We start from the raw sequence: 12,115 nt of genomic DNA on the forward strand, positions 1-12,115 counted from the left end.
TTGGTGTTCTACCAATTTACCAACATTACGAAAACACGTTATCTGGTCTTTATTCAATGGGTTTCCCACATCACAACACTACAGTACACTTTGGGGCACTTCATTGGTTGTGAAGAGTTTTAAGACATCTGATGATCATGAAAGCTCTATGTAAATACATGTCTTCCTGTCGTTTTAAATGGCTGCCCTACTTTACATGGCACAGATTATGGTCAAAGATACATTACTTCAAACAAGAAGAACACATTGAGGTCCAGACAGATTCCTCGCTCTCTCCGCACACCCACCACTGCCCCACTCCCTCCACCCCCACCAATCTTTGGGAGGCATGGTGGCTTAGTTGTTAGCACTGCTGCCTCACAGCACCGGGGACCTGGGTTCAATTCCAGCCTCAGGCAACTGTCTGTGTGGAGTTTGCACTTTCTTCCTGTATCCGTGTGGGTTTCCTCCGGGTGCTCCGGTTTCCTGCCAGAGTCCAAAGATGTGCAGGGTAGGTGAATTAGCCATGCAAAATTGCTAATAGGGATGTGTAGATTAGATGGGTTATAGGGGGATGGGTCTGGGTGGGGTGCTGCAAGTGGCAGTGTGGACTTGATGGGCCAAAGGGCCTGTTTCCACATTTTTGGGATTCTATGATCTATGAACTTTATCAGTACTAAAAGCTTCCAAATCCAGAACAGAGGGGTCAGCATATACAGGAATGAAAACATGACTCCCATGCAGCAACGTAATATGAAGGATACTATTCTAGTAGATGTGCACAAATTGTTGAGAATGGGATTAGCTCCCCTACAGTGTGGAAACAGGCCCTTCGGCCCAACAAGTCCACAATGCTCCTTGAAGCATCCCACCCAGACCCATCCTCCTATAGCCCACACACCCCTGAACACTGTGGGCAATTTAGCACGGCCAATCCACCTAGCCTGCACATCTTTGGACTGTGTGAGGTAACTGCAGCACCCGGAGGAAACACATGCAGACACAGGGAGAGAATGTGCAAACTCCACACATACAGTTGCCCGAGGCTGGGACTGAACCCGGGTCCCTGGCTAATTAAAAAGACAAACAGGATCTTGAGCTTCAGAAATCACAGCACAGAATACAAAAACAAAGAAGTTGTGGTGAACGTTGTACAACATGGGTTTGGCCTCAACTGGACTTTTGTGTCTGATACTTTAGGAAGCATGAGAAGGTTTAGAGATAGAAAAGGAACAGAAAAGTTTTACAAGAGTAGTTCTAGGAATGTGATACATCAGTTAAGTGGTTAAACCAGAGAAACTAGGGCCAAGAAGAGATTTCATAGATGGGGTTCAAAATAATAAGGGCCCTGTGACTTGCAGAAGGCATTCAACAAGGTATCTCACAAAAGGTTGTCAGTCCTTGGTGTTGGAGGTAGCACATTGGTGTGAATAGAGAATTAGCACATGGGCAGGAAGCAGCAAGTGGGGAAAAGGCGTTCATTTTCAGATTGGCAGCCTGTACCAGGGGAATGTGAGATAAACTATAATTCTATTGAATGGCAGAGCAGGCTCAAGTGGCCGAACATACTATTCCTGCTCCCATTTGTTAAGGTCTTATGTATACAAAATTGGCAGAAGGGTTTCAAATTGGAGGGTACTAGTTTAGGATGATTGACGCAAGAAGCAGAGGCAACATGAGAAACAACTGAAGAAGTTACATTGGACTTGAAATGTTAACTCCACAGATGTTGCTAGACCTGCTGAGTTTCTTCAGCGTTCTCCATGCTTGTTTCTGATTCCCAGCATCTGCAATAGTTTCATTTTATTCGAGGCACAGCTTCATTTTGCAGTGTAATCAAATGTGAGACTGGATGAACACAGCAGGCCCAGCAGCATCTCAGGAGTGCTCCTGAGATGCTGCTGGGCCTGCTGTGTTCATCCAGCCTCTCATTTTATTATCTTGGATTCTCCAGCATCTGCAGTTCCCATTATCATTTTATTTTGCAGTGGACTTGTTAGAATTTGGAGTGCAATGTCTAAGACATGGTCGAGGCAGATTCACTTAAGGTTTTCAAAAGGCGGGGGAATCAGCACCTCAAGAGAAAAAACATATTTTCAGGGCTTTGGTGGGGAAAGGGAACATGGGACTAGCTGATGAATTGAACTCTTGATAAACGAACATGATGGATTTTTGTATCATTCAATAATTTTCTGACTACAACTGGAAGATACCACTGTTCTGGCAGGAGGGTCCAAATCAAAAAAGACACAGATTGAGAATTACAGATAGATGTGAAGGGGGAAGGGATTAGGAGAAACTTCTTGTACTCAGCTATTTGGATTAAACTCTTGGAAAAGTTGATGGAAGCAGATTCCTTGGCAACTTTCAAAACAGAACGGTATCTGGAAAAGAATTATTCGAGATTGTGGACGGAGGGGCGTTGACATGAATGGGATAGTCAATCAGCTAACAGGCACAGACACGATGGGCTGAAGAGCCTCTTTCTGCACCGTTTTCAATAAAATTTATCACTTCTGCGCAGTTGGAGACCTGGAGGAAAGTGCTAATGGACGAGTATGGTACCTGATGGGGAATTAATTCCGGTGTTAGCTCAATAAATGCTGGAATTCTGTCTCGAAAAATAGACGGAGAATCCTGTTTCCAGACCGAAGATGTTTCTTTAACTGAAATAAAAGTTAACACTAGCAGGCAGGGAGGCAGACATTCGGATGTGTCCCGCCCTCAGAGAGGGGGTGGAGGAGAGAAGGGCTGCCAGTATATAAATGAGGGCGAGAAGCGGCGGGAGGCCAGTGAGCCGGGGGTAAGGGGGGAAGAAAAAAAAAGACAGACAAAAATTAAAATACCTTCAGCAGCAAAATGCGCGAAATCGTCCACATACAGGCCGGACAATGTGGCAACCAGATTGGAAGCAAGGTGAGGTGGATCCTTTTGTATTCTCAGTGTGGAACAGAATCTGTCTGATCCGGATTCATCTGGCGTTGACTTACTGGATACGTACCCCCCCGCCCCCAGCCCTAATTTAATTTAGGAAGGTGATTGACGGCTGTGTGTGTAGGTTCCCCACCCCCGACCTATCTCCTCATTTAAGTCCGTATGGGACTTCGAAAATTCAGTCAGACTTTGGTAGATTTGAAGGAGACAGTATAAATAAAAGAAATAAAATAGGGAGCTGTATTCCGAAGCAGTTGCTCTGATTTTGTTTTTTTAGACTTAAGGAAGTCTGTACCTCTTTATTCCAACTAGTTTTTCTTTCTCTCTCTCTCTCTCTGGGAGCCCCTGAGCGCAGGGAGTGGCATAGACTGGACTTGCAGCTATATATCTCCTCCACATGGTCGAGTGCGTTCGCCACAGAGATACTCAGTGAAAAGATTAATTATATCCCTTAAAGTCTTTTAAAATCAGACCGGCCCTCTTAAATAACAAGAGAAAGACAAGTTACACCTCCCCAGCTTTTTAAAAAAACTTTCTCCTTCGACATTAACTTTTATCTGTTTGTTTTATTCCTCCTTCCCCCCCAGTTTTGGGAGGTGATAAGTGACGAGCACGGGATCGATCCTGAAGGCAGTTATAACGGAGACTCTGACCTGCAGCTGGAGAGGATTAATGTCTATTATAACGAAGCGACCTGTAAGTTCACTCTATCAGCCCGCGCCCCAAATCCTAACTCGAGCTGCTTTCGTTCCTGAGACACACCACCTTCTGTGGGGTGGGGGTGGATGGAATAAAGCTACCGCCTGTGTTGTGGAGAGACGCCTTAAAGTTCGACTCGTTTCTTCATATCACACTTTTTTTAATTAGTAAAAGTTTGATTTGTTTTTCAGCGCAGAAATATGTTCCGAGGGCCATCTTATTGGACTTGGAGCCGGGGACAATGGACAGTGTCCGATCGGGTAGTTTGGGACATCTTTTCAGACCTGATAACTTCATCTTCGGTGAGTAGTACTTTCCCGAGGGACTGTCATAGTCCACAGCTCTAGAGCAGGTGGCGACTCGAACCCGGGTCTCCCGGCTCAGGGGTACGGACATTACCGCTGCGCCAAAAGGGTCTCACTCTTTCAGTGAGTAATTTGTGTGTCACTGACGTTTGGCAATGCTGTTGTACAAATGAAATATAGCGACAGTTATTTGCTGTAGTCTTCGTTTAAAGCGCTCTTGTCCACCAAAAAAACCTTCCCCGTCAGAAAACTACGTGTACCTGGGTGTAAGGAAAGATCACAGTTCTCAAAAAAAAACTGCCGCGAGTTAGGAAAATCGTAGGACGGGAAGTTGGTAGAAACTGACATACCACCAGGGTCTGGGGAATGGGTGGAAAGTTGCCGTAACTTAATTTGTAAAGTTGTTGGGGCACAATGATAGTGTCTCTGCCTCTGAACAGCAACGTCTCGGTTCAACTCCTAGTTCCAGAGATGTATCATACCACATCTAAACAAGTTGATTAGAAAATAACTACAGTCTAGTTTGTTACTAGAGTGGCTTTGGAAATACTGTTGAGAATATTAATTCCTGGAGAAAACAAAAGAAAACTGGCAATCAGGTCTGGGAGTATCCACAGCAGAGCACTGAGTCCGTATGATCTTTAATCAGAACTCTGATTTCCAGCAGCTTTTTGTTTTCAGTACAAACGCATCTGCAATAACTTGCTCTTGTATCAACTCCTGACAGTCTTTACAGCAAATCTTTTGTGTGTCCATGGGATGTGGCCCTTCCTGCCTAGGCCAACATTCATTGCCCAACCCTATTGTGCTCAAGGGTGAATTCTTAAATCACTGCTGCCCTTGGGGTTTAGAAATACCTGCAGTGCTGTTAGGAAGGAAGTACCAGAACTTTTGCCTAGTGACAATGAAGGAATAGCAATTTATAATCCAATTCCAGATGGTGAGTTTCTTTTAATAAAAGCAAAATGCGTATGTATGTTGGGAAGCTGAAATAAAAACATTGAATACTAGAGAAACTCAACAGGCTCTGGCAGCATCTGTGTGGAGAGAGACAGTTAATGTTGAGGTGAGTGATTTCAAATTTGAAACACTAACTGTTCCTCCACTAGTGCTGCAGTGCCTGCTGCATTATTCCAGAGCATGTTGGTGATTTGCTTTGTCTAACTTGAATGACACACTAATGCCCAAAAGGATTAGCTTGATCAGAAGAGCCAGCAATGAAGCAACGGTCAAATTGGCTTTTATACAAGAGTCGGGTGACAGCAGAAAATTCACTGCTCAATATTATATACAATTCAGCATGGAAACTGGCCATTCAACCCAGGGGTCCATACTGGTGTTAATTCACCTGCTTCATTCTAAACACCTCCAATGGATTTCTGTGGAATAGTAGACCATTCAGCCCCTCAAGTCTGTTCATTCACTCATTCATGGCTGATCTTTAACCTAATTCTGCACATGCCTTCATATGAGCAGGTTATTTGAGATGGAAAGTATATTCTTGTTCAACATCAATTGCCATTTGGGGGAAAAGTTCCAAATTTCTACACCCTATATAAATTTTTAATCTTGAAGGATCAGATTCTGGTTTTTATTTTCACCCTAGGCTCTCTAACTGCCAGAAATAGATTATTTTTTCTTACCCACTGATTCACCTTTTAAAGTTTGATCAGAGCACCTCTCTTTAAATTCCTGGGAATCTGTTGTAATTTAACTCTGGGTGTCTAGTATCATTCTGCTATATCTATATTGCTCTTGAAAGTTAAAATAGGCTTCTCAAGAAAGTGTGGCTTTAAGAACTGTTCAGTTGACTTTGGATGTGATTTAACTAGAGCTTTGTTTAACTGAACCAATCTTCTACCTCCTTGAGTTCTAGAGAAATCCAATCTTTCACTCCCTTTATTACATTCAGTGTACTTTGTTATCATGTAGGCACCTGAAATAGCATATCCTCCTGTCCTATCTCTCAATCCCCATTGAGTTTACTGTGTCCTATCTTCACTGACTGTGTATTCACTGAAATACATTTGCCATGATTTTGCCACTCGCTTAGTCTGTCATCTTTCTCAAATTATACACTTTCACCTACTCTTCTGTTCCTCTAACCCTGATGTGTTTATATAATTTCAACTGCCTCTCTGGCATTTGCCACATTCTCTCGAGGGCCAAGTATGTATTTCTGTGTAATTAATCATCAGCCCAGCACGTAAAAAGGCCCACTGAACTGTTCAAATTACATTCCTGTACACACTGGGCAGATCAGTTATTGCAATTGCTATTATAATCAAAGTCCATTGCAGATTGCCTTCATGATTGTGCACGTGGGGTGATCCCCATTTTTGGTAGAGATAATAGAAACTGCAGATGCTGGAGAATCTGAGATAACAAAGCATGGAGCTGGACAAACACAGCAGGCCAAGCAGCATCTTAGGAGTACAAAAGCTGACACTTTGGGCCTAGACCTGTTCATCCAGCTCCACACTTTATCACCCCATGTGCATGTGTCTCTCCTCTCAGCACTCCAAGCCTGAGACTAGTCTGGGAGGATGTGTTTGGAACAACCTGTTTACAGTAGACACATGAGCCATTCAGCTGAACTAGTCTATGCAGGTCTTTATAAATCCACATTAGTTGCTTTTCTCCCTATCAACATGTTTTTCCATTTGCTTTCTACCTTGTGTATATCCAGCTTCCCTTTAACTGATTTAGCTATTCACTTTGATCACTTTCTCAGCCAGTGAGTTTTATGCTCTAACTCTTTGCTGGGTAAAGATTTCAGTCTAACTTCTTATTGGTGGTATTGATTTTTTATATTGACCCTGTTTTTCCCTTTTCACAAGTGAAGGCCTCTCCTCTTACAAAGATGCAGGCATGTGGGATAATAGTGTTCTTTATCTCAATGGGGAGATAAACTTTTCATTTTGGAACAGTGTTCTGTGCTTGTCAGAAGGACTTGCTTTAATCTTTCACCTGCCTTACTATAAATTGACCTGTCCATTTGATTTAATGGTAAGCCCCCTTTTTAAAACTGAATTTAACCATAGAGAGCAGCAACCTGTGTTTGTTGTTTTTGGGAGGGGTTACATGTATGTTTATTTCCTCCTTGTACCAAAAGGAGAGAGTTTAAACTAACTAATTGCTGGAGGACAGTAATTGTCGTTGAATTGAATGGAATTGACGTTGGGTCTCAGCCTTCTGTTGCTGAGCTCCCATTTCCTTTTCAAGTCTCACATGATCTTCTCTTGCAATATGTCGATCTCCTCCTTTTTTGTGACTGGATCAAATTCCTGGAAAAGGACAGCATCAGTTCAAGGTGGCTCACCTGGAATGGGAAACAAATATTGGCTCTGCCAGTGACAGTCTTCTGTTGACTAAAATACAAAGCTGAATGGCTTGGTATAGATCTATCGAATGACCTTAAAATAGGTTCTAGTTACTAAAGGTCCATGTTGTTTTCACTAGTAAGGTTTTAATTCTCCATCCAAACAATCTGAAATAGAACCCATTTTAAATAATGGCAAGAAAGATGCGTCCGCTCCAGTGAGCTGGAACTTGGAACAGTTCTGAATAAGGGTGCAGGGATCATTAGAATCCCTACAGCATGGAAATTACTGGACCTTAAACTTTAACTCTGCTTTCTCTCCTGAGGTACTGCCAGACCTGGAGAGTTTTCCAGCATCTGCAATTTTTTGCTGTTTAAAATAATGGTCCAGCTTAGCTGCCACTCCTAATTATGATAGAAAACAGTACTTAGCTCTGATTTTTATCTTGAGCTGGGGGTGGGTAGGAGAGACATATCAATCTTCATTGGGGTGAAGTTAATATTCTGTTACATGACCACTATGTCTGGGAACATGAAACTAAACACAGGTTTTAAAGGACAATATGCAGTAAATTAAATTTGGAATAAGTGAATTTATTTTCATGTTTGTCATGGCTCTAATTACAACCTCCAGTAGCAGTGTTTTTAAAATTCTACACCATCAGAATGCACAGCCCACAAGCTGCACAATGCATAAACTGAGTCTAATATAAAATGGCAACTTCCTATCTCTAAAATGGGAAAGAGTTTGTTTTTTTTGTAACAAGTCTGAGCTTTCTCCACTGAATGGGAGAGACAGTCCTGTTTTTTTGGACAGTGGTATCCTACAGGATATTAAAAACTGTCAATGATGCCATAGCCACCTTGTGTTGAAATTGCATAGTGTCTGTAGGTCAGAGCACAGAGAAACTCCTCCAAACCAATTAACTGCTCAGTGTTCTGGCGGTGGAGTCTTGCTTTCTGTTCTCTACAAATATAGGCATCAGTGTGAATGTGCAAATGACATGACTGCAAAGGAATGATGCAGATTTTTTTATGCCTGCACGCAGAACTTTTGAGCCTGTGACCCTCATGTTTTGAAGCTTAGTCTTCAAAACTGTTTTAAGTCAGGCTGCAGTGTGGCAGCTGTTGTAGCCTGACTTGGCCCCATTATATGAATCACATGTAGCCTGACTTGGCCCCATTATATGAATCACATGGGAGTGGTGGGGGTGGCTTGTAGGATTTAGTCTGTGTGATAGATTAAAGTCTTATCCTGTAGAACCCAGATGGCTTTTTTGGGGTGGGGTGTAAAATTTCACCTCTTTGCCAGAGGACTTAAGCATGCACAATTTTTCTGAAAAGACATGCTGTGGAAACCAGTTGGCCAGTGCAATGAGATGATTCAGCTGCAATGACCACAACACTCTTATTTTCCAGCTGTAGACCACTCTTTTGAAAAGTCTGATTGAGCTACAGTGTGGCTGATCTCAGCAGTGCTGTTCAGCTTGTTCAGCATTGTTGCTGTGACCTCGGTCAACTGACTGTGATTTATTGTCTGGAGTTCAGATAATTTAACAGCTGAAGAGGCAAATAACAGGAAAACAAAGATTATCCACTTCAGTGTTGTTTCAGTCTGATTTTGTGGAATAGCAATATTGTAAAGTGGAATTCAATCTGAAATGTCTGAAGTCCCATTTGTGTTTACCTGACGTAGTGAGGACTTGATCTCATTTTCCCTTGTGGAAGGGTAATTCCAATTAGAGATGTAGGTACACCAACTTACCCATAGCTAACTAATACAATCACTAACAACACCATCAAATCTTGCCTTGGCAGTGGGGCAAATTGAATTCAACAAATCTGGTCACTTGTTAGCAAATTCATCTAGTTCACTGGTTTCTTTGGGAAGCAAACCTGCTACCCTTTGAGCTGTTATGTCTCTCATATGGTCACAGGCCAATCTTGGAGGTCCTGATATTTTTAAACTTCCTAACTCCCTTTGCAGGACCTTGTCTCTTTCTAACTTTTTTATTAGTAGTAATATGGACTACAACCTCCCTGCACTTTCAGAATATCCTAAGCCAACAGAGACATCATCCCTGGTGACAGGGTCAAGGATAACCTACCATCCTGGAGTCTTGCTTGTGACAACAAGTGTTGTCTATCTGTGCCAGTCTGTAAGAATCCCCTATCACTACTAATTTGCCTACACTCTACCCTCCCATGCTGTACAACAGAGCTCATGTGCTGCCACTGAGCTGGTGACAGCTGCTGCTGTTCCTTCTCCCAAAAGAGGCCAAGTCTCAACACACTGCTGTTCACCCCAGATTCACCCTGACCTTGCTCCCAGGTATTTATCCTGCTGTTCACCCCCATGCTTGCTCTGCCTGACTCCTTCTCTAGGCATCTGTCCTGTTACTGCTGTTCACTCCCAGGTTCACAGTTACTGCTACTGTTCTTAGTATTTTTGCATTCCCTAATTACTTGCCTGGAATTGTTGAACACAATATATTCTAAAAAGTAGTGCCTTTTGGAAAAAGATATAATTACTTATTTTTCCAATGGTGACAGACCAAAAACTGTTGAGATGACACTTGTAGGTAATGAAATTCATCCCACAAAGTACCTGTACTCATTTAGCTTCCATCAGAGTGGAATAAACTTGGGATTCCATTATCGCTCTCCTATCCATCCTGCCTTCTATGTTTAAAATCCACATGAAATTAATAAATCTTGTACTTTTCACTAATGAGTCAAGGTCAGCCATTAAGCCTCTAGTGTAAATGTGACTACAGAAGTTGATGTAAGAAGAAACTGGTTTTAGTGTCGCCTTGGAACAAACAGTTTTATTGGTTATGAAAGTGTAACTTGGGATTTTGTTTAGGTTTGCTGTCTGGAGCAGTAGTGCACTTCTAACATTAATTGAATTAAGTCAACCTGTAGAATTGTTCTTTACTTTGTACCTGTCTCTGACTAATAGGACAGACTGGTGCAGGGAATAACTGGGCCAAAGGACACTACACAGAAGGTGCTGAACTAGTTGACTCGGTGATGGATGTGCTAAGAAAGGAATGTGAGAATTGTGACTGCCTCCAGGGGTTTCAACTCACTCACTCACTGGGAGGTGGTACAGGTTCTGGCATGGGCACACTCCTGATCAGCAAGATCCGTGAAGAATATCCTGATAGAATTATGAACACCTTCAGTGTCATGCCATCTCCAAAAGTATCAGACACTGTTGTTGAGCCTTACAATGCCACTTTGTCAGTTCACCAGTTAGTTGAGAACACAGATGAAACTTACTGTATTGATAACGAGGCCCTATATGATATCTGTTTCCGTACTCTCAAACTCACCACTCCAACATATGGTGACTTGAACCATCTGGTGTCTGCAACCATGAGTGGTGTGACCACATCTCTGCGCTTCCCAGGCCAGCTGAATGCAGATCTGAGGAAACTGGCTGTGAACATGGTGCCCTTCCCTCGATTGCACTTCTTTATGCCCGGCTTTGCCCCTCTGACTGCCCGAGGCAGTCAACAGTACCGCACTCTTTCAGTCTCTGAGCTCACTCAACAGATGTTTGATGCCAAAAACATGATGGCTGCCTGCGACCCACGCCACGGACGCTATCTGACTGTTGCCACTGTGTTCCGTGGTGCCATGTCAATGAAGGAAATAGATGAGCAGATGCTTGCAGTTCAGAACAAAAACAGCAGCTACTTTGTGGAATGGATTCCCAACAATGTCAAAGTGGCTGTTTGTGACATTCCTCCACGGGGCCTGAAAATGGCTTCCACCTTTATTGGGAACAGCACAGCCATTCAAGAGCTGTTCAAACGCATCTCTGAACAGTTTTCGGCCATGTTCCGCAGAAAGGCTTTCCTGCACTGGTTCACTGGTGAAGGAATGGATGAGATGGAGTTTTCTGAAGCAGAGAGCAATATGAATGACCTGGTGTCAGAGTACCAGCAATATCAAGATGCCACAGCTGATGAAGGTGAGGATTTTGAAGTGGATGAGGAAGAACTGGATGAGGCTCAATGAAACAATTGATACACTGTTTGATAAGTGATTTTTCTGGGTTAAAAGATGTGACATTCTAATTTAAAGTTACTTTTGTCTATCACCCAAGTGCCTTTTTGTTTCTTACAGATTTTGAACTTTGTTGTAATTAACAATGAACATTGCAAGTAACTTTGTAGATCAATAAACACAATAGCGACTGTTTTGTATCAGGTTCAATTAATTAAAATGCTGTAATGCTTGTGCTGAAACTTCAACATTCTGAATAGATCAGAATAATTGTGCCTTTCAAACCTTGATAGAACTGGGTTTCTTGATTTATTTCAAGGGTACTTTACATTCTCTAACTTAGTATTTTGATGTAATATTTGCTGTTTGCATTATTGCCTACAATCAATATAATTCAAGCAGAATTTAAATGAGTTCTTCTAGTCAACTTGATATTTAACATCACAGAACTCCAAGGAAAGTAGTGATTTCCAAAACATTAGTGTTTGACTGACTTGCTCCAAGAGCAGGAGGATAAGTTTTTACTTTCAGAATAACTGACACACTTCTGCAACTGAAACCATCACTGCAAACATACTACTTGATTTTGAGGTAGTCATGTTCCTTTTATTAGGTTTCTGTTCACAAAGCTGGAAACTACCAGGAAGGAGATTAATGGGAACTGCAGATGCTGGAGAATCCAAGCTAACAGTGTGAAGCTGGATGAACATTGCTTGGCCTGCTGTGTTCATCCAGCTTCACACTTTACTACCAGGAAGGAGCTGGGTTTTTAAGTTAGAGTTTGATATTTATTTAAATCAACAGTTTAATGTTTATTTAAAATTTGCTGCATTTTCTTTCCCTACTTTCACATTTATGT

At 42.2% G+C, this 12,115-nt stretch overlaps 1 protein-coding gene across 2 annotated transcripts; it reads left to right on the forward strand.

The window, feature by feature from the left end:
• Window positions 1-2,767: 2,767 nt before the first annotated feature.
• Window positions 2,768-11,447, forward strand: LOC125451812 (tubulin beta-6 chain-like). 2 transcript variants are annotated; one of them, XM_048529417.1, is made up of 4 exons: window positions 2,768-2,895; window positions 3,501-3,609; window positions 3,804-3,914; window positions 10,202-11,447. In XM_048529417.1, exons 1-4 carry the CDS (start codon window positions 2,839-2,841, stop codon window positions 11,266-11,268), a joined length of 1,344 nt encoding a protein of 447 aa, XP_048385374.1. In that variant the 5' UTR covers window positions 2,768-2,838; the 3' UTR covers window positions 11,269-11,447. The 2 variants fall into 2 exon arrangements, with proteins under 2 accessions (XP_048385374.1, XP_059502221.1); XM_059646238.1 differs by lacking the exon at window positions 2,768-2,895 and adding an exon at window positions 2,938-3,318.
• The last annotated feature ends 668 nt before the right edge of the window (window positions 11,448-12,115 follow it).

Source organism: Stegostoma tigrinum, chromosome 5 (assembly GCF_030684315.1).
Source record: "Stegostoma tigrinum isolate sSteTig4 chromosome 5, sSteTig4.hap1, whole genome shotgun sequence".
In the NCBI taxonomy this organism is placed as follows: domain Eukaryota; kingdom Metazoa; phylum Chordata; class Chondrichthyes; order Orectolobiformes; family Stegostomatidae; genus Stegostoma; species Stegostoma tigrinum.